The sequence below is a fragment of the Sciurus vulgaris genome (genome assembly GCF_902686455.1).
Source record: "Sciurus vulgaris genome assembly, chromosome: 6".
Lineage (NCBI taxonomy): Eukaryota > Metazoa > Chordata > Mammalia > Rodentia > Sciuridae > Sciurus > Sciurus vulgaris.
In genome coordinates, this window is record NC_136466.1 from 63698796 (window position 1) to 63726560 (window position 27765).

General features: G+C 33.7%; 2 protein-coding genes across 2 annotated transcripts in view; one reads left to right on the top strand and one right to left on the bottom strand.

Moving 5' to 3' along the window:
• The window catches only part of LOC306664094 (ovomucoid-like), a 59973-nt gene extending 49817 nt beyond the window's left edge, over nucleotides 1-10156 (bottom strand). The window contains exon 1 of the mRNA XM_079144810.1: nucleotides 9831-10156. The gene's annotated coding sequence lies outside the window, so the exon portion shown is untranslated. The remainder of the gene's footprint in view (nucleotides 1-9830) is intronic.
• Nucleotides 10157-10398: 242 nt separating this feature from the next.
• On the top strand, nucleotides 10399-14528 carry LOC306664092 (sperm-associated acrosin inhibitor-like). The gene is made up of 5 exons (XM_079144804.1): nucleotides 10399-10555; nucleotides 11148-11260; nucleotides 12141-12178; nucleotides 13163-13278; nucleotides 14163-14528. The coding sequence occupies exons 2-5, from the start codon at nucleotides 11194-11196 to the stop codon at nucleotides 14206-14208; spliced, it is 267 nt and encodes an 88-aa protein (XP_079000930.1). The 5' UTR covers nucleotides 10399-10555; nucleotides 11148-11193; the 3' UTR covers nucleotides 14209-14528.
• The last annotated feature ends 13237 nt before the right edge of the window (nucleotides 14529-27765 follow it).

Consider the following 27765-nt stretch of genomic DNA (forward strand, 5'->3'; position numbering starts at 1 on the left):
AGGATATCATTCTTGGGCTTGTGCCAGCAAAGATCTTTCTCCAGTTGTCTCCATCTTCTAGCCACTAGGAACAAGATTTAACTATGTTTCCAAAGGCTCATTCTCATTTAAACCTTTAATGTAATTACAGAAGTGTGGGTTGACTATTGGAAGACAGCTAGCATTCTGTAACATGTGGTACACCAAGAATGCTGTGTTTTCAATTCATATTTTTACATGTAAAGAGTAATAGTGGGGGGGTCGCTATATAATTATTTAAAGATTTAAAGTCTTTAATATCCCTTTTAAAGAAAATATTTGTTAGAATGTTAATTTGTAAAGTGACATTACAAAAATGCATACAGCCAATTGCATTACCTTTTAAATTATTTTGCAGATGACTTGTATAAAAATCCTTTAGTGAACTCTAGCATATTCATGTATGCATTCTTTCTTAGCAGTAAACTTTAAATAAAGGTTTACCATATGCCAGACTCTAGGTCAAATACTAGGGATAAAATGGTAATCAAAATAAAGATAGTCACTCTTCTCTAGGAACTTCAATGTACAGATTGAAGTTATTATTCATTTATTTAAATGAGTGAAATTTCCCCTTTATATTATTAGTGTTCTCAATAAAGCTCTGTGAACAACATTCAACACATTAAGTTAGTTCTTATAATGATCTTGTTAGGTAGACTTTAGCTCTTTTTTTAGACCTACTGAAAAAGAGATACAGGAAATTTAAAGATATTTAAAATCTGAGGTTTGGTGATAAAAGGGAATTTGAATAGAAAACTGAACATTTTATTCTTTTTATAAACCAATTTAGTCTGCGTTACATGCTAGAGTCTGCATTCAAAAGCTGAACAACTTTAAATCTGATATTTATGGATAACAGCAGCAAAAAAGTTACCTCCACGGGTTGGAAGAATGCAACTAAGATTTAGTATCCCCCTTTTTCCAGTTTTGCATTCCATCAGGGACCCTAGCCTATCAGGTGGGCTGTCCACATTCAGGATGGGTATGTCTCACTCATTTCACTGACTGACAAGTCAGCCTTCCCTGAAACCTCTCACAAACACACCTGGGAGTATGCTTTACCACCTGGCTAGGAATCCCTCAGTTCAGTCAAGCTGAACACCAGAATTAGCCATCACAGCAGCTATATCACCTTACCTTCCTACTAGGGTCATACGGGGGTTCCAGTTCCCTCCACATTCTCACCAACATTGGTTATTATCTACCTTTTAGATGATGATCACTCTAACACAAGTCTGGATTGGATTTAAATCATAGAAAAGGAGCTTTAATAATATGTGGATGATATTATTCTGGTGATGCTAGCTGGTTAGAGATGCCTGGAATGCTTCCCTCTACAACAAGATGACCACACCAAAGATCAGCAGCAATTTCACTGGAGTGTTTGAGGCAGAACACAGGAGTGCAGTGAGGAAGTGGCAGAGATTTTGCAGAGCAAGAAGATACACGATGGCCTTATAAAGAGAAAATCAAGCACAAAGCATGGCGAGATCAACTATGAAACAAGAGGGACCTTGTAAGGAAAGCATAAGCAGGAGGTCCCTGGGAATCAGCATTCAGACAATAGACATCCAAAGCACTTGCTGCTGGAGTAGCCCCCTGTAAAACATCCTCTTAGGGTCCTATGAAGCAGACAAGCAGCTTCCCCACACATCTTACTGGACCCATTCCTACAAACCAGGCCAAAGTGGATCCCAAAGTAACAGAACAGAATAGTGGTTACTAGTGCCTTGGAAGTGTACGGGTGTGGGCGAGGGCAGGTGGGTGGGGAGACTGGAGAGAAGATACCTATGTGGTACAGGGGAGCAGTCAGTCATAGAGTAGGAAAAACTTCTAATGTTATATAGCACAGCAGATTGGCTATGACTGACAGTAATTAATCAAATATTTCAAAAGAGCTAGTAAAGAGAATTTTGAATGTTCCCAACACAAATAAGTGATAAAATTCTGAAGTGATAGATATGCTAATTATCCTGATCTAATCATTACACATTTTATCTCTGTCTATACAGATGTTGCACTTTACCCTTCAGTATATATATATCAGTATATATATCAGTATATATATATATATATATATATATATATATATCTCATTATCATGTATTACTTAAAATAGTAGTAATCTATAGGGATAGAGGAGGGATGCAGAGATTGATCAATAGGTACTAAGTTACAATTAGAAAGGAATAAGAAGGTCTGTTGTTCTGTTCCTGAATAGGGTGATAAAAATAGCAACTGCAGGGGCTGGGGAGATAGCTCAGTTGGTAGAGTGCTTGCCTCACAAGCACAAGGCCTTGGGTTCAATCCCCAGCACTGCAAAAAAAAAAAAAAAAAAAAAAAAAAATAGCAACTGCATACTGTGTATTTCACAAAGCAAGAATGATTCCTAATTTTGCACCATAAGAAACTGAGAAATGTTTTATATGTACATATCAAAACATCATACTACCCCATTTATATATATGTATATAATTTTGATATTTTATGTATCTGTTAAAAATAAATTTAAAAATAAAAAAATGTATGCATAATTTAAGCCACACTTGGCCTGTTGAAAATTATGATGGTCTTTTTTTGCTTTTGCTTTCTGCTTATGAATATATGTAAACAGAAAAGGCCAATGTATGGAATAAAAGGATTAACAATGATCTCCAGGTAGGATTTATTTTAATTTTCTCTCAAATGTCATGTCCACTGTATTTTCATGGAACGTTTTCAACTTGAAGATTGTTTTCTAAATCATAGCTTTATTCTCTCTATGAAAGACAGGATAGATTAAGGTGAGGACTGTAACTATAGCACATTATTTAAGTGCAGATTTTTAAAAAAATTGTTCTAATTAGTTATACATTACAGTAGAATGCATTTTGATATGCTTATGTCAAAATGAACCCCAATATTATGTATAACTATAATGCATATTAAAAAGCAATAAAAAAATAAACAAATTTCCAATTAAGTCTAATGCCTTTCTGATGTTGCAGAATAGTAAAGACCTAGGCCTATGTCCAATTATAATTCCCAAAATTCATTTTTCTATTTCTTATTTTGTTCATTTGCTCTTTCTATCTCAGTAGCTTGGAAAACTTTCATATCTCTTCATCCTAGGATCTCTAAGTACTCATTTTCTTCTCTCTCCCTTCCCGTATTTCTGAATACATAAGATCAAAATGTTCTAAACCTCTTGCTGAGGGAACTGATGAGAGGTATGTGTGTCTCATGAGCTACTCTACAGCCTAGAACGGGAACACAAAATGCATGTGTCTTATCATGCTGGGCCATGTGTCTTATCTCCATCAAGCACTTCACTAACAGATCAACAAGGGAGACTTCTCAACTGGATGGAGGTGGCTGAGATAGAGAGGGTAACAGAAGAGTCATAGCTTTCAGAGCTGTTGACTCCTGTCCTTTGTTCTCTGCATCAGATAGGTGAACCAGGGATTCTGGAGGAGTATCCTGGAGTCAGTCTCAGTATAAGGACTTGTCCAAATCCTTCTTTCCTGAAATAGCTGTTCATGTTTTGAGATTCTGATGTGGATAATTCCTCAAATGCAGCCAGGCTCCTTCTGGACTGAGCCAAGAGTGGGTAGAATAAACAGCTCCTTCTTAAATGTGTGAAAAAGACTTTCTTGGAGTTTCCCTCATGGCTCTTGGAGGTCTTCTGTTTTACGTTATGTCATGCTGATCCTGAGGCTTGGGGAAGAAAAAAGGAAAAAGAATCCACTATAATTAAGAATCTAATTATGGGAGGGATGTGGAATAGTTCCTTTACCATTACTTTCATTTGGAAATGTGTTAATAACATTCATTCCTGAAGGTTTTTTCCATAGACTTGATAAAATGTCTTTCTTATCATTGTGGATCAAAGATATTTTCATTATTGCCTTGGCATTTCCTTTTTATTCTGGTGAATGAATTTTTCAATCTTGGGTGAAGCAGGAAATGCAGAAGGCAGCTATTGCAATTCAAGTTGGTTTAATTGCATTTGTAAACCATAAGCTGGTGAGACAAACCAGGCATGTTACAAATGCTTTTGTAAAATCACATCAGTGAGTTGCCTTTTCTGATTTCACATCTTTGAAAAGTGCAGTGCTGTGTGCCCATAGTCTCTACTATTCAAGAGCCTAAGGTGGGAGGATTCCTTAAGCCTAGGAGTTCAAGGACAGCTTGGGCAACACAGCAAGATTCTGCTCCTTAAAAGAAATAAATAAGTAAAATCATAGGCAGAAGACATTAGATTTTTTTTTATTGTTTGATAAAGATATTAGCTCTTTTTTTTTTTCCATTTTGGAGGTCAGATTCCATAGTTGTTAAATGCAAAGAATGGGTAGTAATGATGTCTTCTAGATCTGATATTCCTTGACAATTTCATTTGTCATTTTCCAACTCTAAGTCCTCTAAGCCAAGGCCTTGCATAATGAGAGAACCCATTGATCCTTCCATTGACGACTTATGTTACTTAAAGCTCAAGGTAGCTCATCAGTTTCAGAATAAAGTAACTATGAGATATTGGGTAGAGTCAAAATATTAGTGCTTAATAGTAATTAATTGAATCCTAATTAGCTTCTTGGTATTATTTCATTTCATATATGGCATAATAAGTGATTTTCAGCATAGTCTTATGCTACTAGGAAATGTGGGTGCTTCCCACCATAGACAATGTGATGCTTTCTTACCTCTTCTTATTTTTTATTTTCTTTGGTGTGCAGGTTGAAAATTTTTCCATTGCACTTCCAAGGCTTTTCAATGAGGTAAGTTCATATTGATGAATGTGGAAGTTTAAAAAGGTCTTTTTCATATTGTAAGTTTTAAAGGCAAATTTAATTAAACAAAATTGTGCTAGAATGACCCTCCCAAAAGTAAAAAAACAAAACAGAAAGCATCACAAAACCCTGAATTATTAGTACACAAAGGTCATGATATATAGCCTTCCCAACAATATGAAGGTACAAATATCTCATTATTCAAAAATTCTATTAATGGGTATTGCCTTATTATACACAATCATCAAATATATCTTAAGGGATATTTAAAGTGGAAATTTTTTTATTCTAATAAGGAAAGAAGGTTTAAATAACCCCAACCAGTTATATATTTAAGAGTGTATTAAATAATTTCCATAGATTCATGCAATGTAATATTATAGAGAGGTGAAGAAAATGAACCATAGTGCTAAGTAACTAAGTAGATAGAGGTCACAAAGAATTTCAAAAAGCAGGTTCAGCAGAATATACAATATTGTTTATTTTTGTAAATTATCAACATGACCAACACTAAAAAATTATATTTGTAGCTGTACCTATATATACCTCATATGTGCAGAAATACATATGTAGATAAATACTTGTGTATTGAAATTATTGAGAAAGGAGAATACAAATTTAAAAAATAGATTTATAATTCCTTATAGTATAAAATAATGTATGTGAATTGACCTGAATGTGAAGAGATGTTGGGGTAGGATAGCTCAATTATAAAAATATAATCATTCATTTGTATGGTTTCTAAAAATAATATTGAGTACGTAAAAATACGCCAATAATAATTCATATTTAATTGGGTTGTATGTACCTCAATGTATATTTTAAATATTAATATTGAATATATTTATTCCATTTTTGTATGTGGCATTTGTATGAAGAATAAGAACTATTTTTGAAAAGATGATTATCCAATAGCTTCTGTGTTCTCTTTATGTTCTCTTTATATTTAATGACCAGACTGTGGTGTGTATGCAAAGTGTGCACATAATGTGCAGCAGAGAAACACTGCCAATCTGTGGAACTGATGGCCAGATTCACAGAAATATGTGTGTTTTATGCAATGAAAAAACAAAAGAACAATAGGTTAAATATTGGCTCTTCCAAAATGATGAAGAAACCATCAAAAAAATGACAGGAAAACCCATATTTCTGATGACCTTGGCATAACATATACAGAAAATAACTATCTCTGTAAAAGCCACAGGAACACATTTGTACCTTTCCTTGAAGTTTTCATTTATAAAAGCCTCTTTGTATAAGACCTCTCAGCATAACTCTACTAGATATTCTGAAAATGTACACATCAATTAATTTACTTTAATTTAATCATCGTGAATTACTAATGGTAGACTGGTGACCAATATAATGTAATTACAAAGTCCAGATGCTGAATTATAATTTCCATGAGGTAGCTCGAAGATACAGGGACCATAATTGAATAAGAAACTTAACTACAGAACTCTGAAATTCATCACGATTGGGTCTAATACTCTGCAGGTCTTTCTCTGAGAATCCATTTTGTCTCCTAAAATGTAGTGACAGCCTACACATCCTCCTTGAGTACAGTGCAGTCTAGGACACCTCACCCAGTCTTCCTTCCTGCTCCTTCACTCAGAGGGAGTTTGCATTTTAAAGATGCAACCAGCCCACCTGCTGCCTCCACATTTTCTCTCACAAGTGTTTCCTTCCATAGAATTATACATTCAGTCCCCAAATTGGCTTCTCCTTCTAGAGAACTACTGGATCTCTAACTTTCTCCTTCTTTGAGCCTGTGCCAGTCCCAAGACTGAGTCAGGACTGGGCATGTAGAAAGAGTCCAGTGACCCAGATCAGGGAAGAGACTCCTGCAAGGCTGGGCAATGGGTAGGGCCCAGCTGCCTGCAGAAGAGGAGCAGAGATTCTCCAAACTGCTCTGAGTTCATGTCCTCCTCATTAAGAAGCATTTTATGCAATATTCAGGGAATTTAAAATGTTCTTTCAATAACTTATTTTTCTTCTGTTTTTATTTACAGAGAAAGTAAAGGACATTTAAAGTTTTATCATTGTGATGTGTGCTGAACTTTGCCTGAACTGTGCATTCATGTGGCTTCCATGGTAATCCCATGTTGTGGTGGATCCTACAATCAAATGGAATCCTCTCAACCAGGGCCTTCAATTCTTAGACAACCAGTGATTTCTTCTATGGTACACAGATGGAACACAGGATATTGAAGAATTTTTTCCAACCTGTAAACCTATGATTGAAGGATTTTTATTCCTTGTGTTCAGTTATTCAGTGATAGTTTGAAAAACTATTATTTTAATTTTGTGTTTGATAATATAAAATCTAGTGTAATTTACAATTACGGATATTTTACTCAACTATTAAATAAATTCATCTTAATTAAAAATCTTTGTTGGGCAGTGGGTAAAGATACACGAACACTTTCGGTTAACTGTAACTAAACATTTTAAAAGATGATTATCCAAGTGTTTATCAAAAATATGTACCTGGAATATTCTTTATCGTAAATAATCCAAAAATAACCTCTAGGAGCAGTATCTAAAACTGGAATTCACGAGTAATTTTTGGTTAATATTAGAATTTTAGGATTAGAAAATGTTAGGAAATACAGACTTAACTACTAAGGCATAGGACATTTTTATAATTGAATGCATTGCATAATAGATTCAAATATACTGTGAGATTTCTCAGACTTGAACGAAACAATTTATATTTTCTTTCTGTCTCACAAATTTGTTAAGAAAGAGATTGGTGACCCTGGAATGTCAGGCAACTCATTTAGTCAATCTAGGACAACCATTTGTCAGCCAGGATTGATGTGTTTCTACTTCTTGTCTCGCAACCAATAAGAAGCAGCTTTACTGAGTTGTCAAACATTCATTTAAATATTGGGTGAAAGCCAGAGATGAATCAAATACTGAAAGATGACTACAATCTGCCATATGTACCATGTCAGGCCTGCTTTCCTTTTCAGTAAAAAAAAATTTAGACTCTAAAAGAATTATATATTCATTTACATATCTAGTAATTATTTGTAGTCAAAGTGTCCATTAGAATATCCACTTTTCAAGGCACATTTCAAAAATGTATTCATTTGGTTTCATATTCTTTATTATATAGGACGTACATCAAAACATTATTCAATGAATGTTAGACAGTTCACACATATGTTCTTTTTACTTTTATTCAAGATTCTTCTTAAACTCCTACTATGCATCAGACCCTACATATAATGTTCAGGGAAATTCTATAAGTAAAAGCAGATATCGTCACTGACCTGTAGGTGTGCCCAGTGTGCTGGTGCAAGTTAGTATTCATTAATGAATAAAAATCTACCACTATGGCTCCCACACAAGCTGTGAGTCAGCTTGCCACATCCCACATGCTAATTTAACTTAGTTCTATGAAGATCTTATTAAGTACATATTAGCTCCATTTTTTAGCTATAATAAAGTAAAACACCACAAGTTTAAAAATATCTAAAATTTGTCATTTGGTGAGGAAATACAGTACCTTGTAATTGAATGTTTGGCTTTTTTTAGATTGAATGCAGGGCACTGATCTTCATCTGCAGCCTTTTGCATTTTTTATCATGAGACATAGTTTTGCTACCTTGCTGAGGCTGGCTTTGAGTCTGAGATCCTCCTGCTATAACTTTCCAAGACACAGGGATAACAGGAGACTACCACCATGCCTGGCAGATCTAAACTTTTGATTGACCTTCCTTCATCCTTTTTATTCAGATCATAAATTCCTCAGAGGCCCAAATGTTAGCTCTTTGTCTGGTACTTGAGTATCTGGATTGAAAAGGCGTATGACTTTGTGAATTAATCAGTCTATTTGTGTGAATTTGACATGAGAATGGGCACGCTTTCTTCTGGACTTTTGATCTTGCTGGCATAGTCTTATTTGATTTGTAGATAAATCCCGTTCATCAATGAGATCTTTCCTCTGTAGTCCAGAGGTTTTCTCTTCAACTAGTCTCTGTGCACTTCACTGTATATCTTTTTCAGTAGAGAAGTAAATAAGCCTTTTTACTTTCCTCTCAAACATATCCTCACATGTCAGATAATACGGGCCACTACAACAAGCCTCTTCTATTCAGGAATGTCCCAGAAAAAATAGTTATGCACTCTTTTTTAAAAATTATTTATTTATTATTTTTATTTTTTACAGACTGCATTTCGGTTCATAGTACACAAATGGGGTACATCATTTCATTTCTATGGTTGTGCACAACGTAGAATCATATCATTCGCGTAATCATACTTGTACATAGGGTAATGATGTCTGTCTCATTTCACCATTTTTCATGCCCCACCTCCTTCTCATTTCCTTCTACATAATTTAAAGAATGGAGGAACTTTATTGTTATGTAGAAGTTATGCACTCTTGTAATCATGTCCACAATTTTTTTGTTTCCCTATTTAATACACACCTCCCTTTCCAAGAGACCTTTTCCAGCAAATGTTCTGTATCAGGAACATTTGGCACGGGTATCTCTGATGATGTCCATCTAGACAGTTGAAAGTGCTAGGGTAGGCATAAAATTTGCTTCACTATAATAATGGAGGATTTTCTACACGTATTAGATTTGGGTTTTCCAATAAATTGGCATGGAACATCACTCATATCAAAGTTTCTTTATAAATCCTGATCTTCTTTGTTGCAAAAATCAGCAGGTAGGATTAAGGTGCCCACCAAACACACAACTTAAATGCAATCTAAATATTTTGTTTCTTACATTTACCACAAATAATATGATAGATATTTTAATTGTCATATTTATGAGACACCTATGGATTAGAGAGTTTAAATATTGAATCACAGAATCTAAATATTGAGTTACTCGGGGAAGGATGAGATTTGTACCAAGATCTTTCATCTGCTGATGTTCTTTTCACTGAGACAGACTGTAAGGAACATTAATTACAAAGAAAACTTTGAAGCAGTCTCCTTCTTTAAAAATCTTTCATTGTCCCCTTAGTGCTGCTGAAGTAAAGAACACATTTTTACCATATTTTAAGGCAATGCCCCACCTGGTCTCATCCGTCTTCATTTCTCTTGCTCCAAGCATTTGTACCCTGTCTCCTGGAGATGCTTCCCCAAACTTGGCTGCACGTGAGATTCATCTGGGACCTCTCACACCAGGCCAGTGCTCAGGCCTCTTCTTCTAAACATTGATCCACTGTTTCGACAGCAGGCTGATGCTTCCAAAGTCTCAGCAAGTTCTTCACGTGACTCTCACATGCATATAGTTCCCATAAACACAAAGAACTAAGACCCAGATCTAAATGCCATTCCCAAACTTCATTTTCCTGATTGATTCTCTTGTCCCTTTTCCACAATAGCTTGGAAAGCTTTCACATACCTTCTTTATCTTAGGATCTATAACCTGCTTCCATTACTTTTTCTTCCTTGTACTTTGGGTTCCGGAGATCTAATTGTCCCCATGCCTCCTGCTGAGTGAACATCTTTTGAGAAGTATTTGGGAGGCACTTCTCCTGACCTACTTTACCTCCTCCAGAAAAGACACAGAATACCTTTGTTGTCTTATCTGGACCATCTGTCTTACCCCCATTGAGCTCCTCACTCACAGGTCAATAAAAGAGACTTAGATAGAAGGTGTTTGTTGAGGATGAAAAGTGACAAGATAGCCACACAGAGCTGTTGTCCTAAGCCCATCTTCTCTTTGTGTGAAGCAGGTCAAGTGTGCACCTGGGGAGACAGCCCTTGTGCATCATTGCTGTGAGGACTGCTCCAGGTCAGGCCTTCCTGAAATAACTCATTACTTTCTGAGGAAAATAACTGGGATTTGAATGTACCTCCCCCGCCCCCTTTTTTTAAAATGCAACCAGCCTCTTTCTATGCTGATTGAAAGGTTGGAAGAGTGAGTCCTGAGTAGCTCCTTCTCTTTCATCTATAGTTATTTTCCTGTGCTTTTTTGTATATCTTTAGGGGTTTTCCATGATGACTTTTTTTAAAAAAAGGATACTTTGAAAGTTTGTTGTTTGTTTATTTGTTTTGTACCGGGGATTAAATTCAAGAGGTGCTTAACCTCTGAGCAATGTTCCCAACCCTTTTTATTTTTTTATTTTGAGACAGGGTCTCACTAAGTTGCTGAGGCTGGCCTTGAACTTGGGATCCTCCTGCCTAAGCATCCCAAGGCCCTGTGATTACAGGAGTGCACCACCACACCAGGCCCATGATGACATTCTATGACCTCTTTAATCACAGTTTGGGGGGAGAGGTTCAAAGGGAATAGTCCTCCCTACTAAGAGATCATAGCAGTTTCTTTAGAAATAAGAACATTATAAAATTGGGCCTTGTTTCTTTCTTTTTACTTGACATGCCAGGTATCATTGTTAACATTCCAAAGAGTTCTTTCGTAGACCTGATAAAATGCCTCTCTTCTCATCAAGAATCAAAGTCATTTTCATCGTTGTCTTGACATTTCCTCTTTATTCTGGTGAGTAAATTTTCCAATCCTGGGAGAAACACCTCAAATATCCTGGAAAATTCTAGAAACAACTGCTGTAATTCAGAAATGAATGAGTTTGTTTAATTGAAGGAAAGAATCCTCCAACTGGTGAGACAAAACAGTGCGTTTTATAGGTGCCGCTTTCAAATCACCTTAGTGGGCTGCCTATTCTCTTTTGTCTCATTAGAGAAGTTGAAAGAGTTGTGAATTAGAATGGGCTTGTAGATTTTAAGTCTTTGCTTACCTATAACTCAAGAACTTTAAATATTTTTTTTTTTTTCTTTTGGGAGCTCAAATTCCATTATAGCTGAATGCAATGTGCTAGGAGAAAGAGGATCTTGTAAGTCTGACACGCCTTGTGAATCTGATTTGTTGTTTGCCAGCTCAGGGTCCTCCAAGTCAAAGCATGGTATAAGAGAAGAACTCATTGATATTTTAGTGGGCAATTTATCTTCCTGAAGGCTCAAGTTTGGCTGTGAATTTCTGAATAAAGGAATTGTGATACATTAGATAGAATCTTAAAAGTAGAAAAGAATATTGATCTTTTTTTTCCCTATATAGGTGAACATACACAAGATATTTTAAGATCAGAATGACTCATTTAAAAATTCAGGCATTGCATTAAGGATCATTAAAAAACAACATAAAATAATACTTTTATATGTAGAGTTGGATCATTTTAGATCAAAATTGTCTAGATTTGCTTTATTTTAAGTTAATTTTTTAATACTGCCACAAAATTCTCACACCTTATTTGTAATAGTGTTCAATTTGCATCAATTTCTACTATAAATAGATGTGGGCACTTCTCACCAGAAACTATATTCTTTGTTGATATTTTAACTTCTCATCTCTCCTTTGTTTTCAGAAACTCTCTTTATAAAATCAGCAGTTTACAGGTATCCGGTAAGTTATTACTAATTGATTTGGAAGTTGAAAAGTAAAATCTTAACTATTTTCTATTGAATAAAATATTGAATATTTTAGCATAAAGTTTACCAAAGAGAATGTACACAGAACAAGTTTTTGCAAATAAAAATGTGTAATTTCATTACACAAAGTTAGAGAAATAGAATACATCCAACAGTATAAAACCATTTGTTATTATCTATACAGGATGATATAATGAATATCCTTCCCCCACAAGTTCTAGTCATTGGCAGTGAGATGCTGTTGTTAAAATGCTTCTGAGAGAGAAAAAGCTATTTAGAGTAGTATTATTTATTCTAATAAAACAAATGAAAGACTGTACATCAAATTACTATTTTACTGTTAAAAATGGCTTCTATATATTATTCATATAGTGAATTGCTACCTAAAGATGAAAGTAAATGAACTACAGCTGTAAATATTAGTTTGTGCATGGGTCACAAGGATGCATAAAAAGGAAATCATAGATAAGAACACATATAACATTGTTTTCTTTGTGTAAATTAACAAAATATCTAAAACTGAACAAGTCTGTATTAATAAATGCATTCATAAAGATGAGGTGTAAGAACTTATATGTATGTAGTGAATACATGCATTGATATGCAAGGAAATTATACAGGAATTGATAAACAGAAAATTCAGTTAGGTGATTTCCTCTCAGAGGGGAGGGAAGGAAGATATAATCTGGAGAGAAAGGTCCTGGGTGTGGGTTGACAACATTTTAGGATCATGTTTAGCCAGTTTTATGGCTCATTCTTTATAAAGGGCTTATGCACTATAGAAAATGGATAACTATTATTTTACTGTTTATTATATTACTCAAGTGTTTGCCTTTATACTGATGTATAGAATATATTTACCCCATTTTGGATGTGTATGAGATACATATTAAGAATGAACATTTTATTCAATGACCTGTTTTCTGATAAGCTTATGTTGTCTCTGTATGTTTTACAGACGATCTGTAGTTTGTATAATCAGTTTTTAAACATTTGCACCAAAGAATATATTCCAGTCTGTGGAACAGATGGCCACACTTATTGCAACAAATGCATTTTCTGCATGGCCTACAAGTAAGAACATATGGTAATTATAGGTTCTTTCTAAGTAATGAAGAACTAGTGATAAAATATAAGTAATTCACTACTTTATGTGCAGAACAAACAGAAAAAAACAAACTAATGTGTTGTAAAAGACAAAGAAACACTTACACCTACCTTTGAAATTGTTGTTTCTGAAAGTGATTTTGTATTTGAGGCCACTGTGTATTCTGAAATGATACAAATCAATTAGAATAGTGGCAGACTAGTAACCAATAAATGATTCCAAAGCCCTGAGGCTAACCAGATCTCTGCTGTACATTGAAATCTGTGAAATGGACCCATTGGTGCATGAATGGGACTCCCCCAATGGTCAAATTTGTCCCCCGAACCCCACATGAGTTTCCAAACCTTCCTCAGACCATAGGATATTCTAGGGAACCTCTACTCAAAATCTCAACCCTCTTCCCTTCTCCTAAAGAACTTAATGGGGTGACGGACTTGCTCAAATTTCCTGTCTCATTCACAGTGTTTTCTTCAGGTGTTTTACATCATAAAGTCTTTGTATTTATAATCCCTCAATTGCCATGTCTTTCTCAGGGACCAATAACATTATCCCTTATTCTCTGCTTTCTCAGGTCTGGCCAGATTCCAAGGCTGAGGCAGAGCTGAGAAAGTAGAAAGTGTTAGGAGTCCCCATAGATGGAGACATGCAGGGACTGGGAGCAGCGGGTGTTCAACCCCTTGTAGAAGCAGAACGCAGCCTCTCCATCATGTCCCGAGTCCCAGATTTTCCCATTAAGAAGCTCTTGGTGCACTTCTGACAAAAATACATGTGTTCTTTTAATCATTTCTTTTTACCCTCTCCTCTCTCTCTCTCTCTCTCTCTCTCTCTCTCTCTCTCTCTCTCTCTCCAGAAATAGTGGCCGCAAATTTAGTTTGGCACATTATGGTAAATGTTGAATTTTTAGAAGAACTACATAGTCCCATGGATTTTATTGTGATCCCAATTTTGCAGTGAATTCTACAAGCAATTTGAATTTTTGCAATTAGGATTTTATGCTCCTAGAAGATCAGTTGAATCTTCCTGTAGAACAACTGATGGAATACTGGACATTCAACGTTTTTTCCAATTCTAAGATTCTGGGATTTCAGAATTTTATCCTCTCTGTTCAACTATTTAAATATTAATTTTCAAGCTAATATTATGTTTGATAACTTGTAACCTAATGTAATTAACACCCTATTTTGCTTAATAAAATATTAACTTATCTTTATGAAAATGTTCTTTGTTCCTTTGTATAGTGGGTTAACACAAATGCATTCTTCTATATAGAAAGAATTTTGAAGCAAAGAGTTTATTTTCAAGCGTTGTCTTATTTGTAAAGAATAGAACTGTCTGATATCTTTTCTGTGACAGTAACAGGGGGAGGGAATAGGAAAGAATAGAGTTACTTTATTTCAAGTAGAAGGGAGTGAAGGGAGGGGAAGGGGGAAGAATGAGAACAGAGTGAAACAGACATTATTACCTCATGTACACGTATGACTGCATGACCGATGTGATCCTATATATGTATAATCAGAAAATGAGAAATTACACTCCACTTATATATGACCTATCAAAATGTATAAAATGCATTCTACTGTCATGTACAATTAGTTAGAACAAAAAATTCAAAGAAAAGGAATGAGAATCTTTTCTTTGTCAAGTCTGGAAACTTAAATTTCTAAGAAGCATCCAGATTAATGTTATAATCACAAATTTAGGCAATACTAACTAAGACTGTAAGTTCTAGAATATGCCTAGGGTTGAACAGATTGTATGATCAATACAAAAACAATGCAAGGTTAATGAGGCTTGGGAGACATTTATCATATGTTTTCATCTTGTGCTTACAAGTTAGTGAGATGTAGTGGTGTGACCTGGATGATAGTCAACAATGTCTTCCTTCACTTAGGGCTTCTATGATGGTGTTCAAGCGTGAAAACCACTTCTCTCCATTACTCAACATAAGAAACAGGAGAGTTCAAAGGCCCATTCGAAACTTGAACTTAATGACAGAAATATATAGTAACTATTTGACATATGTTATGCCACACAGGATAACCTTCTCAATAAATATTTTCACACCTAAAGCGTGAACAGTGTGATGGCAATGTCATGAAACAATTCCAGTATTTTTTTTTACATTTTTAATGTTTTATTAGTACATTATATCTATATATAATATTGAAATTCATTTTGACATTATCATACATGCATGGAATATAATTTTCTCCACTTCAGCCTCCAATCCATCCTTTTTCCCTCCCCTTCTTCCACCCATGGTTCTCCTTCCTCTAGTCTACTGATATTTCTTCTCTTTATACTTTTTAAAATTAATGCTTTATAGATATACATAAAGGTGAAATTCACATGGCATATTTATATATCACACAGCATGATTTGGTTCATGTTCTTTGCTATTCCCAATCCTCCTCCCTCCTTTTCAGTCTTCTTCTTCTGCTCCACTGGTCTCCCTTCTATTTTCATGGATTTCCTCCCCACCCCCTTTTATTTCTATATTGGTGTAAAACAATTTTTTTAAAATGTATCCATTAAAATACTAATTCATAGAGCTACATTATAAAAAAATTATTCAGCCAGTCATATGGCCTTTTATACTGAAGACTTGCATAAAAATTACATCAGTATGGATAAAGAAACTGTGGTATATTATATATATATATATATATATATATATATATATATATATATATATATATACAATGGAATATTATTCATCCAAAATAATTTATCTGGCATTTGCAGATAAATGGATGGAATTGGAGAATATCATACTAAGTGAAATAAGCCAATCCCCAAAACCAAAGACTGAATGTTTCCCTGATTAGTGGATGATGATATATAATGGGGATGGAGGGTGGGTAGTGAGAGAAGAATGGAGGAAATTTAGATCACATACAGCGAAATGAGTGGGAGGAGTGGGGTATGAAAAATGGTGGAATGAAACAGACATCATTACCCTATGTACATGTATGATTACAGGAATGGTGTGAATCTACATCCTGCACAACCATAGAAACAAAAAGATGTACCTCATTTGTGTACAATGAATCAAAATGCTGTCTGTAAAAATAAAAAAAAAATAATTAAAAAATTACATCAGTGAATACTGACATTTATTTAGATATTCCTTTTCTTTCTTTTTTTAAATTGTAGTTGGACATAATACCTTTATTTTATTTTTATGTGGTACTGATGATGGAACCCAAGGCCTCACTGGTGCTAGGCAAGCACGCTACCATTGAGCCACACCCCAGCCCTAGATATTTCTTTTCTATCTTGCATACTACATAAGGGTCTGCTATGTGTCAGACACTACGCCATGCAATTTTCTTATGACACTGTATCATGTAATTTCTTAGTTTGCTTTGCAATTCATATCTAACCAACCCCAAGGGAACAAATGTATTATTGTTTCCTTGAGAACTTGTTCATTTTGGTACCATATTTACATATGCTTTTTACCTCAAATTCATTTTTGTTTTTGGTTATAGTATGGTAAAGGTTCTACTTATTATCCTCTACACAGACATCAAATTATTCCAGCTCTATTTCTTTTTATTTGTTTTCTAACTGAAAAAAGTATTCAAAAAGTATACAACTTATTGCTCCAGAATGAAATAGGTCAAAAAACTTGGAGACAGTCTGGTTATATTAAAAAAATGTAAAAGAAATAATTTCATCAAACCACATTTCTGTAGAAATAGAGTTAATATTTTGGATTATAATGCTTATATTTAATGAAAATGCCTGTAATATAGGAGAAATCAATATTCATTTGCTGTCTTCCAAAAATGCTCAAAGAGCAATATCTAGAAATACTTTCTACTTTCCCTGGTACAGGGAAAGGAAACTACCTATCCCGGAGCTTTTACAGTGTTGACAGTTTTGTATTGAATCTATCCCACGCAATCTGTTATTTTATTTTGTCCTCTTTGAATAATAAGATCAGTATAAACAAACATCTCTGCTCTCAAAAGCTTTCAAAATGCTTGGAAGAGGTCAGGACTGAAAAGAATATGAAAAAGTACACAGTAATGGAAACTATGATATATGTAAAAAAATTTAAACCCACATACATGATCAACTTATCTTTGAAACAAGTATCAAGAATACACAGAAGAAAAGGAAAACCTCTTTTATAAATCATGCTAATAATTGCTCAGTAAGTATATAGTGAAACTATCGTAAGATCTAGCCATACCTGACAAATATCAAGTTCTTTTGTCAGGTATTTAAGCTCTTTCTATGTTTTAATTGTTTCAATTCTCATAACAACACCATGGGATGGATAACTGTTATGGATATTTTTTCATCAATAGATGAAGTAACTGAAGTGGTCACATGGGTGAGAAATTTGGGACTTGGATTTCAACCTGGGCATTCTGGATCCTAAAGTCATTCCCTTAATCATGACTCTAAAAAATTTTAAAATGACCATTGAATATCAAGTTGTACAATGTGATGGCTATGTATGTATTGAATAATGATTAATTTTTTTGCTGTTGAGTTGTGTGCACTCCTTATATATTCTGCATATTAATCCCTTATCAAGTACATGGTTGGTAAATATTTTCTCCCATTTCATAGGTTGACTTACCATTTTGCTGATTGCTTCCCTTGCCGTGTGGAAGCTTTTAAGTTTGATGTCATCCTACTTATTTATTTCTGCTTTGGTTGTGGTTTTAGTATTAAAGAAATCAGTTACAAAACCATTGTTAAGGAAGTTTTCTTATTTTTTCTTTTATAAATTTTATGGTGTCATGTCTTATGGATTCAGTCTTCAATCCATTTTAAGTTGATTTTTGTATAACGTATAAGATAAGGGTCCAATTTCATTCTTTTGTATATAGATATCCAGGTCTCCTAACATGATTTATTGAAGTCTTTTCCCACTGTATATTTTTGATACTTTTTAATTTTTTTAAAATTTGTTCTAATTATTTGTACATGTCAGTAGAATGAATTTGTAATTTTCATAAATCATATGTAATATGACACTCTTGTCAAAGATTAGATGACTATGTATATGTGGGTTTATGTTTCAATTTCTTTTCTCACAGTTTCTGGTACTATGAATTTGTTTAAAAATTAAGAATATTTCATGTGGTACGTTTTTCATTAATGATACGACTTTATTATGTGTGAGCCTATCTCTAGCATATATTTTTAAATCTAATTTATTTTCTGTTTTCTCTTTTGCACCAATATCACTGCCAAACATTTTGTCTTTGGATTTTTGTTTGATTTATCAAAAGTGAAGATATTTATCTATTGCTTGAATAATGCATGAAAACGTATTTTAAAACTGGGTTAGCTATGTAATTATGAATCTGATATAGTACTTCCTTGGGTTAATTTTCTTTTCTGTGAAATATAGGCTGTATTTCGTACATTCATTTTATACTTTTGGTTTGGTTTGGTGATTCATCACGCATAGAATAAAAGAAATGTATATGTCACCCAAAAAGAGTGAGTGTCTAATCCTCAGTTCATCAATCTTTTCACTCCACCCCAAAATATGACAAATAAACACAAATGTCTCACTCTTAACTCCAGTGAATTTTAAAGATTTTTGCAATCCATTATTTATTTATTTTTCCAAAAATCAACTTATTTTTATTTTGGTTCATGATCTTGTTCCTATTTTGGATGTTTCACCCTCTTTAGTATTTTAAATGTTTTCAACTTCCAAATCACATTGTCTCTTCTCACATAGTAAATTTCTTTCCTAGATCATTTGAATCTCATTTTGTAGTGTATTGATAGTGATTTCATCGTGTCTATAGTAATTTTAATTATTATATATTCAAAGAAAACACATTTAAATCTCTAACTCAGAGACATTAGACTAATATATTCACCTATTTATATCCTTTTGAATATCTCAAGGATACTTCAAATTTAATATGAGAAAAAATTTGAACCTTTACTGCACCAGCTTCTCTCTCCTAATTTTAACTTCTTCATATTTTTAGCATTCATTTATTTCTGTGGCATTAAGTGGCAATCCCATGATGTCTAAGAAATGTTTGTTTAAAAAATGAAATAGAAGCCAGGCATGATGGCACATGCCTATAATCCCAGCAAGGCAGGAGGATCACAAGTTCAAAGTCAGCCTTAGCAATTTAGCGATGCCCCAAGCAACTTAGCAAGACCTTGTTTCAAAGTAAAAAATAAAAATGGCTGAGGGTACGGTTCAGTGGTTAAGCTGAGACCAAAAAGAAAAAAGAAAAAATAAAAAAAAAAAAAAAAGAAAAGAAAAGAAAGAAAGAAAAAAAGAAAGGAAAATTACATAGTAGAAAAGAGCGTTGACCTTTATATTTAAGTCTGTGACAGAGGTAAGCATAGTCCACATATGCTATGACTGGATTTTGCATATTCCATACGGAAGAATTCAGTATTAAGTCTCTATAATATCTTGGTTGGCATTAGTATCACCTGTTGGTTCCTCTGCTCTCTCTTCTGTCTGTAACTCTACTGGGAGATAAAGGCAAATTGGAGGGAATTCATTTCCTCGTTCTCAATTAGAATGTGGACAAAATGTGGATCAACTGACCTAGGAAGAGGTGTTTGTATTTTTTTTTTTTTCTTATTGAGGACTTTGAAAAAAAAATCAGGGTGCAATATCTTTACAAGAAAATAAACCTGGAATCCAAAAGAAAGTTTAAATAGTTGCTTAACTTTTTGATAACTATGTTATTATAAAATCACCTATAATGGACTTGTTATGCAATAGTTCTAATGTACAATCTCAGCTCATTCACATACATAAATAAATTTCCTTTTAGCCAGGTGCACTGACATGTGCCTATAGTCTCAATTGCTCAGAAGGTTGAGGCTGAAGCATCACTTGAGCCAGGAAGTTCAAGACCAGCAACAGTGAAACTCTGTCTCAAAATACAAACAACAAATAAAATTCTTTTTATTCTTAAAAGTGTTTCTTTGTTTATATCCACTTGATAGGAAACTTTTTTTGTTTTGATCATTTGTGAAATGCCAAATTTCTGTAACCTAAGTTAACTACTGATTTACAAAACAGTCATGGACTGGGGGTATATATATCTCAGTGACAGAGTGGTTGCCTTGCATGCACAAAGCCCTGGTTTCAATCCCCAGCACTACAAAAAAAAAAAAAAAAAAAAAAAAAGCAGTCTTAATTTTTTAGAGCAGATTTAGGTTCATAGCAACTTTAAACAAAAGGTGCAGAGTTTCTCTATGTACCTCTGTACTCCACAAACACATCACTCCCCCATTATCAACATTCTCCCAGGGAAGCATTCGTTGCAATTGATAAATCTTCATGGACACATTATCATCACCCAAATTCCACAGTTTGTTTACCTGAGGGTTGATTCTTGGTGTTGTCTATTGTAGGGATTTGGATAAATATGCAACGAAATGTACTCACCTTTAGATTATCATACAGAAAAATTTCACTGCCCTTAGAATTCTTGGTGTTCCACCTATTTCTCCTCAGCCCTGGCACCCACTGATCATTTTTACTCTTTTTACTTTTACCTTTTCCAGAATGTCAGATAGTTAGAAGTATGTAGCAAGCAGCTTTCCCAAAAGCTTCTTTCACTTGGTCACATGCATATGTTTTCTCCACAGTTTTCATGGCCTGGTAGCTCATTTATTTTCAGCACTCTATTATATTCCATTGTCTGGATATATTACAGATATTCATCTATTTGCCATAGACTGAATGTGTGTATTGCTTCTAAATTAATAAATCAAAACCTAATCTCCAATGTAATGGTATTTCAAAGTGGGCCTTTGGGAACTGATTAGATGATTAGGATGGAGCCCTCATAATAGGATTATGACTTTATAAAAGACCCCAGAGATTACTGTGTGCCTTTCACCATCTGAGGCTACAGGAAGAACACAGCAATCAAAGAACCAGAAGATGAACTCTCCCCAGTCACAATCTAGGCTGACACTTTGATCTCGGATTGCTCAGACTTCAGAATGGTGAGAAATACATTTTTATTGTTTATAAGCCACCCAGTCTATGGTTGTTTTTATAGCAGCCTAAATTAATTAAAGTATCCATTTGCCTACTGAATAATATCTTGGTAACTTCCAGTTTCAGCAATTATGAAGAAAGTTGCTATAAATATCCATGTATAAGTTTGGACATAAGTTTTCAGTTTTTCTTGGATTAATACCAAAGATAGTAATTTCTGGGTAATATAGGAAAAATTCATTTAGACTTGTAAAAACCACCAAACTGCCCTGAAAATGGCTATGTTATTCTACATTGCGATCAGTAAAGAGTGAGCATTTGGGTTACTGCACATTCTCACCAAAATTTGGTTTTATCATTGTTCTGTGTTTTGGTCATTCTAATAGATATGAAATAGTAAGGAATTGTTTTAATTTTAATTTCCCCAGAAACATATGATATAAAATACATTTCATATGCTTATTTACCTTCTGTACATCTTTGTAAGGTGTCTGTTAAAGTCCTTGGCCTATTTTTTAATCAAATTGCTTTCGTATTACATATTAAAATAAGTATTTTAAAAATACTTTCATCCATCTTTGAGTTCTCTTCTCATTCTCTGGACATTATCCTTTGTAGAGTGAATATTTTGATTTTAATGAATCTCAATTTATTAGTTCTTTCTTTCATGAATTATGCCTTTGGTACTGTAAATAAAAAGTGATTGCCAAACCCAAAGACAACTATATTTTCTCTTGTTCTTTTTCAGGAGTTTTACATTTCTGCATTTTATATTTAGACTTGTGATGAAATTTGAATGATTTTTTATGAAAGATGTAAGATCTGCATCTAGGTTATTTTTTTTCCTTTTTTTTTACATATGACTGAGACCTTTTTTTTTCTCCATGGTACTGCCTTTATTTCCTTGTCAAAGACCAGTTGCTGATATTTAAGTGGATCTATTCTCAGGTCTATGTTCTATTCCATTGATCTATTATTTTCAATATCACAATTATCTTGATTACTATAGTTTTATAGTAAGTCTTGAAGTGGGATAGTGTTAGGCATTCGATTGCTCTTTTCCTTCAATATCATGTTTCTATTCTGGGTCTTTTACCTTTCCAGAATATACATTAGCATCAATTTGTTGGTCTCTCACAAATGACTTACTGTCATTTTCACTGGGATTGCAGTGAACATATAGGTCAGTTTGGAAAGAACTGACATTGTGACAATATTTAGCCTTCTTATCTAAGGAACTGGAATATCTCTCCATTTTATTTAGTTCCTATTTTACTTTTTTCATTGGAGTTTTATAGTTTCCCTCAAGTAGATTTTGTACATATTTTGTGAGAATTACTCTTAAGTATTTAATTTGGTGAGTACTAATGGTGGTATTTTTAAATTTCAAATTCCATTCATTCTTTGAAGGCACATAGGAAAGGGATTGAATTGTGTATGTTGTTTGTATCTTGTAACCTTTTTATAATTGCTTATTAATGACTTTTTGGGACAATTCTTTTGGATTTTCTATATAGACATACCTATCATCTGAGAACAGATTTTTTTTTCCTTCCCAATCAGTATACATCTATTTACTTTTCTTGTCTTACATCAGTAATTAAAACTTCCAGTTTCATACTGAAAAGGAGTAGTGAGAGGGGCATCTTTGTTTTGTTCCTGATAGTGGCAGAGCTTCTAATTTCTCCCCACTAAGTATGATGTTAGCTACAAGGGATTTGGGGGCAGATATTCTTTATGAAGTTGTGGAAATTATCCCTGGTTTCTAGTTTAATGAGAGTTTTTATCATGAATAGATAAACTGGATTTTCCAAAATCCTTTCTCTGAAAACATTGATATGATCATGTAATTAATTTGATTTTAATATGAACTTATTAACTAAAAGAGTGAGCCAATAGAATTGAGATGAACCATGAGACTCAAAAACACCCAATACATAATGGAAAATAAAATAATGTTTAAAAATGTAAGGTTAATTCTTTTTTAAAAAATTTTATTTGTTCTTTTTAGCTACACATGACAGTAAAATATATTTTGACATATTATACATATATGGAGTATAATTTCCCATTCTGGTGGTTGTACATGGTGTGGAGTTACACTAATCATGTATTCATCTATAAACATGGGAAAGTTATATCAGATTCGTTTCACTGTCTTTCCCATTCCTATCCCTCTCCCTTCCCTTCTTTCCCCTTTGTCTAATCCAATGAACATCTGATCTTCCCTCCCCGACCATTATTAGGAAGCTAACACACAATAATTCATTTTGTTGAGTTCCTTTACTTGCATTCTCAAGTAGAGAGAACAGTGCACACAATTAGGGATTCTTTAGCCATAGCAAGGTCATCTTTTAACTTGATGTATTGTTCCACATCAAAATACTGTTGTTCTGATTTCTTATAGAAGTATTGAAGAAATGGGTCTCAAAGTTCCCCAGGCTAGACTTGAACTTGTGATTCTACTGCTTCAACTTTCTGAGTAGCTGGGATTGCAGGCATGTGCCACCAATTCTAGCTGTAGTTGTCTTTTCTTGTATTTTTCTGGTAGAATGACACTGGCCTAATAAAATAAGTTAGGGAGGATTTCCCGTGCTTCTCTCTTCTGGAAAGAACTGATTGGTTTATGAACCAATGAGTTGATAAAATTTCTTCTTTGAAAGTTTGGGAGAATTCACCAGTAAAACAATCTAGACCTGATTATTTTTGTTTAGGATGGTTATTAATTATTGATTCAATTTCTTTAAAGATTAAAGACATTTAGATTGTCTATATCTTCTTGTGTGAGTATTGGCACATTGTGTCTTATAAGGAATTGGTCCATCTTATCTAGATTACCAAAATTATGGGTATAGTGTTACTCATAGTATTCCTTGATTATTCTTATACTGTCTATGAGTTCTGAAGTGATATTTCATCTTTCATTTCTGATATTAATGTTTTTTGTGTTCTCTTTTTTTCCTAGTTAGCCTGCATAGAGGCTTATCTACTTTTATTGATTTTTTGCTAAGAATCAGCTTTTGGTTTTACAGATTTTCTGTATAATTTCTTGTTTCTCTTTCCCTAAGCTAGAAACCTAGATTATTCATTTAAAAATCTCTTACTTTTCTAACATATGCATTCAGTGCTATAAATTTCTCTAAGCACTGTTTTTATTTAAACCCATAAATTTTTGAAAGGTTGTGTGTTCATCTTGCCCAAAATATTTCAAAATTTCTCCTGATATTTCTTCTTTGATCAAATCAAAGCATTTATCAAGTATTTTATTTTTTCTTTGATCCTTGTATGGTATTTAGAAATGTATCATTCAATCTTTAAGTATTCAGGGATTCTCCAGCTATCTTAAGTTACTGATTACCAATTCAATTTCATTGTGGTATAAGAGTAGATATTGTATGATTTCTATTCCTTTAGATTTGTTGAGGTGTGTTTTATGACCCAGTATGTGGTCTCTCTTGGTGAATGTTCTCCTTGAGCTTGAGAAGAATGTCTCTTCTTTGGTTGAGTAATCAACAGATGTCAACATTATTGAGTAATAGTGCTGTTAAGTCCAACAATGTTCTTACTGATGTTCTGAATTTGTCCATTCTGATAGAGATGTGTCGAGGTTTCCAATTATAATACTGGATTTATCTAATTTTTCCTTGCAGTTCTATTGAATTGTGCCTCACATATTTTGACATGTTAATTGTTGGGAACATATATGTAAAGGATAGTTATTTCTTCTAGTAGTATTGACCCATTTATCATTATGTAATGCCCCTATGAATCCCTTGCTCTGAAGTTTGCTCTGTCTGACATCAACTTAGCTACTTTTACTTTCTTTTGATTAGTGCTAGCGAAGTATGTGTTTTGATCCATTTACTTTTAAACTACCTATGTTTTTAAAGTAGACAACAGGCCTGGGGTTGTGGCTCATTGGTAGAGCTCTTGCCTAGCAAATGTGAGGCACTGGGTTCAATCCTCAGCATTGCTTAAAAAGTAAATAAATAAAATAAAGGTATTGTGTCCACCTACAACTAAAAAAAATTTTTTTTAAATTTTAAAAAAAGTAAACAACAAATACTTGGATCTTTTTATACATTGTCTAATTACCTTTATTTCTTTAAAAATTATTGGTGCATATTAATTGTACAGAAGAGTGGGTTTCATTGTGACATATTTGCATATCTGTATAATGTAATGAGATCAATTTCACTCCCCAATACGTACCCTTACCTTCCTCTCCTACTTCCCTCTGACATCCTTCCTCTTGTAAGAATATTCCTTCTGTTTTCATAATGTCTGTCTTGCTTTTTGATTGACTCTATTAACCTCTTCTTTTTAATTGACATGTTTAGAGCATTGTATGTGATACACTTGAATTACTATCTACCACGTGTTTTCTTTCTTTCTTTCTTTTACTACCTTTTGAGATTTTAATTGTCTTTTATGTTATTCTATTTTATCTCCTTTCTAGCATACCATTTGTTGTTTAAAACTTTTTTCCCAAATTAAAATCAAGTTGTAAAAAATAATTTCATGGATTGCTTCTGAATAATACCCACTATCTTGCTTTTTCACTTTTATAGTTGAGGTCTTAGTCAAAGAACACACTACTTTGCATAAATCATTTAAATATGAATAAATTAATCAGTGTCTAATTAATCAATTATCTGCTCTAATTTTGGACTTCTAGTCAATTCCTTACAAATGATTTAATTCTGAAATTTAAGAGATATCATAAATGTAAGGAAAATAACTAGATGCTAGGTGTATCAATGAGCAGCTCCCTTACACAAGATCCTGACTTTTGAGGACTCAGAGGAGGCAAACGTCAACTAAGACTGTAAAGGAATGCCAGAACTGGAAGAAATTATTTCTACTCATGCTTTATTTTTAACAAATACGGAAACTGATTTCCCCAAACCTAATCTATGGACTACAACAAGAGCTTTCCTTTGCAGTTCATAGGCCCTTTCCCTTCCATTTTTTTCTATGCTCAATACATTTTATCTTTTCGTACAGTGTGGGATCATCTTTTCTTTTTATTCTCCTGTGGAGCACAATCAATCCATGCCCAGTTGGTGTGGAACATTCCAGCAAACCTCTCAATATAGAAATTTCCCAGCAGGAGTTGGTTATCCACCTCAGTATTCTTCCTCTATCTGCAGAACTATTCAGCACCCACATTTCTTCCCATAAGAAAAGATTGAGCATCACACCCCAATATTTAGAAACAAGGTTCTACTAAGAATTGTCCATGATCCCAATTTAATGTCACCAAATCACTTAGGTCTCTCTAAGATATGAGGTACATTAGAAGAATTCAGTCATGTTTATTAAACTTCAACTTATAATTTAGTTTTAAATATTATGTGATCTCTAAAGACAAAACAGAACAACAACTTGTACTATACAGTACCCTTGGACAGGCCCACTATGCATCTCAGTTGACATTTTACATGCTTAGGTTCAAATCAGGTAGCTCATCTCAGTTACTGCTCTGAGTGGTCAAATACTTTGCCAACCACTAATGGAGGCAGTGACTGGGAGGATTGGAGAGTGCTCCAGATACCTATTGTCTGTCTTTTAAAGTTTTTGTCATCATTACTTTCATGACAAAATTTGAATACTGCATGAATTTTTTTATTCATTAAACTGTACTTACTAATCCATATATCTAATATTGCTTTTTATGGTGAATTTCAAAAATTCATAGTCTTTTATCAAAAATTTCAAAAGGTTTATATTCACTTTTGTATCAGGTCATATGTTGCCTCTCCTGTCTTAATGTCTGTTAATGAAAACATAAGAGAAGTTCAGAGCATGGAACATAAGTAGCTTCTCAGCAACTTTTATTTACTTTGGTAGGCCTACCACAAAAATCTCTGACAATTTATATAAATAATTAAGAGTTACTGTAAGCATAATAGTCGCTTTAATAAAGGAACTTTTTTAAATAAGGGAACTTTTTTTGCACAGATTTAAGTGTAATTCACTGAGCATGGAAATTACTAATCCCAAGGATTTCTTTTTAAATCCTAGGTTTCTTCTCCCAAAGGGTTGTGGGGAGGGAAGGGTAAAATTAAGATGACAAATATCTGCCAAATACACAATTAGAGTAGATAATCTCAATATCTTATCTATGGTATTTAAAGTAAAATATAATCATAATAGAAATCATTATTCTCACATTTGAAAGAAGAATAATTAAGACTAAACATTATAGCAAGCTTAGTAAGGAATGGGAGGTTGTATTCAGACATATCTTTAAATGCTAAAACTCTTTCTGCTAAGCCAGTGAAACAGATTGATATGAAAACATAATCTGACTGAATATCTCCTTTACTTAAAAAAATCCTTCAGTATCTATGCGATGAGATGAAATACTCAACATAACAATTCATACCATGTTCTCACCTGATTTCAACTTAATTCCTCATCCTTCTGTCTCTTTTATTCCAAAAAAATCACATATTGTGCTCAGGGCCAGAATTCC

Coding starts and splice junctions, on each gene's coding strand:
- LOC306664092 (XM_079144804.1), top strand. CDS start 11,194: ATGCCTCTCTTCTCATCAAGAATCAAAGTCATTTTCATCGTTGTCTTG. Junction 12,179..13,162: donor CAGCAGTTTACAGGTATCCG/GTAAGTTATTAC, acceptor TATGTTTTACAG/ACGATCTGTAGTTTGTATAA. Junction 13,279..14,162: donor ATTTTCTGCATGGCCTACAA/GTAAGAACATAT, acceptor CTCTCTCTCCAG/AAATAGTGGCCGCAAATTTA.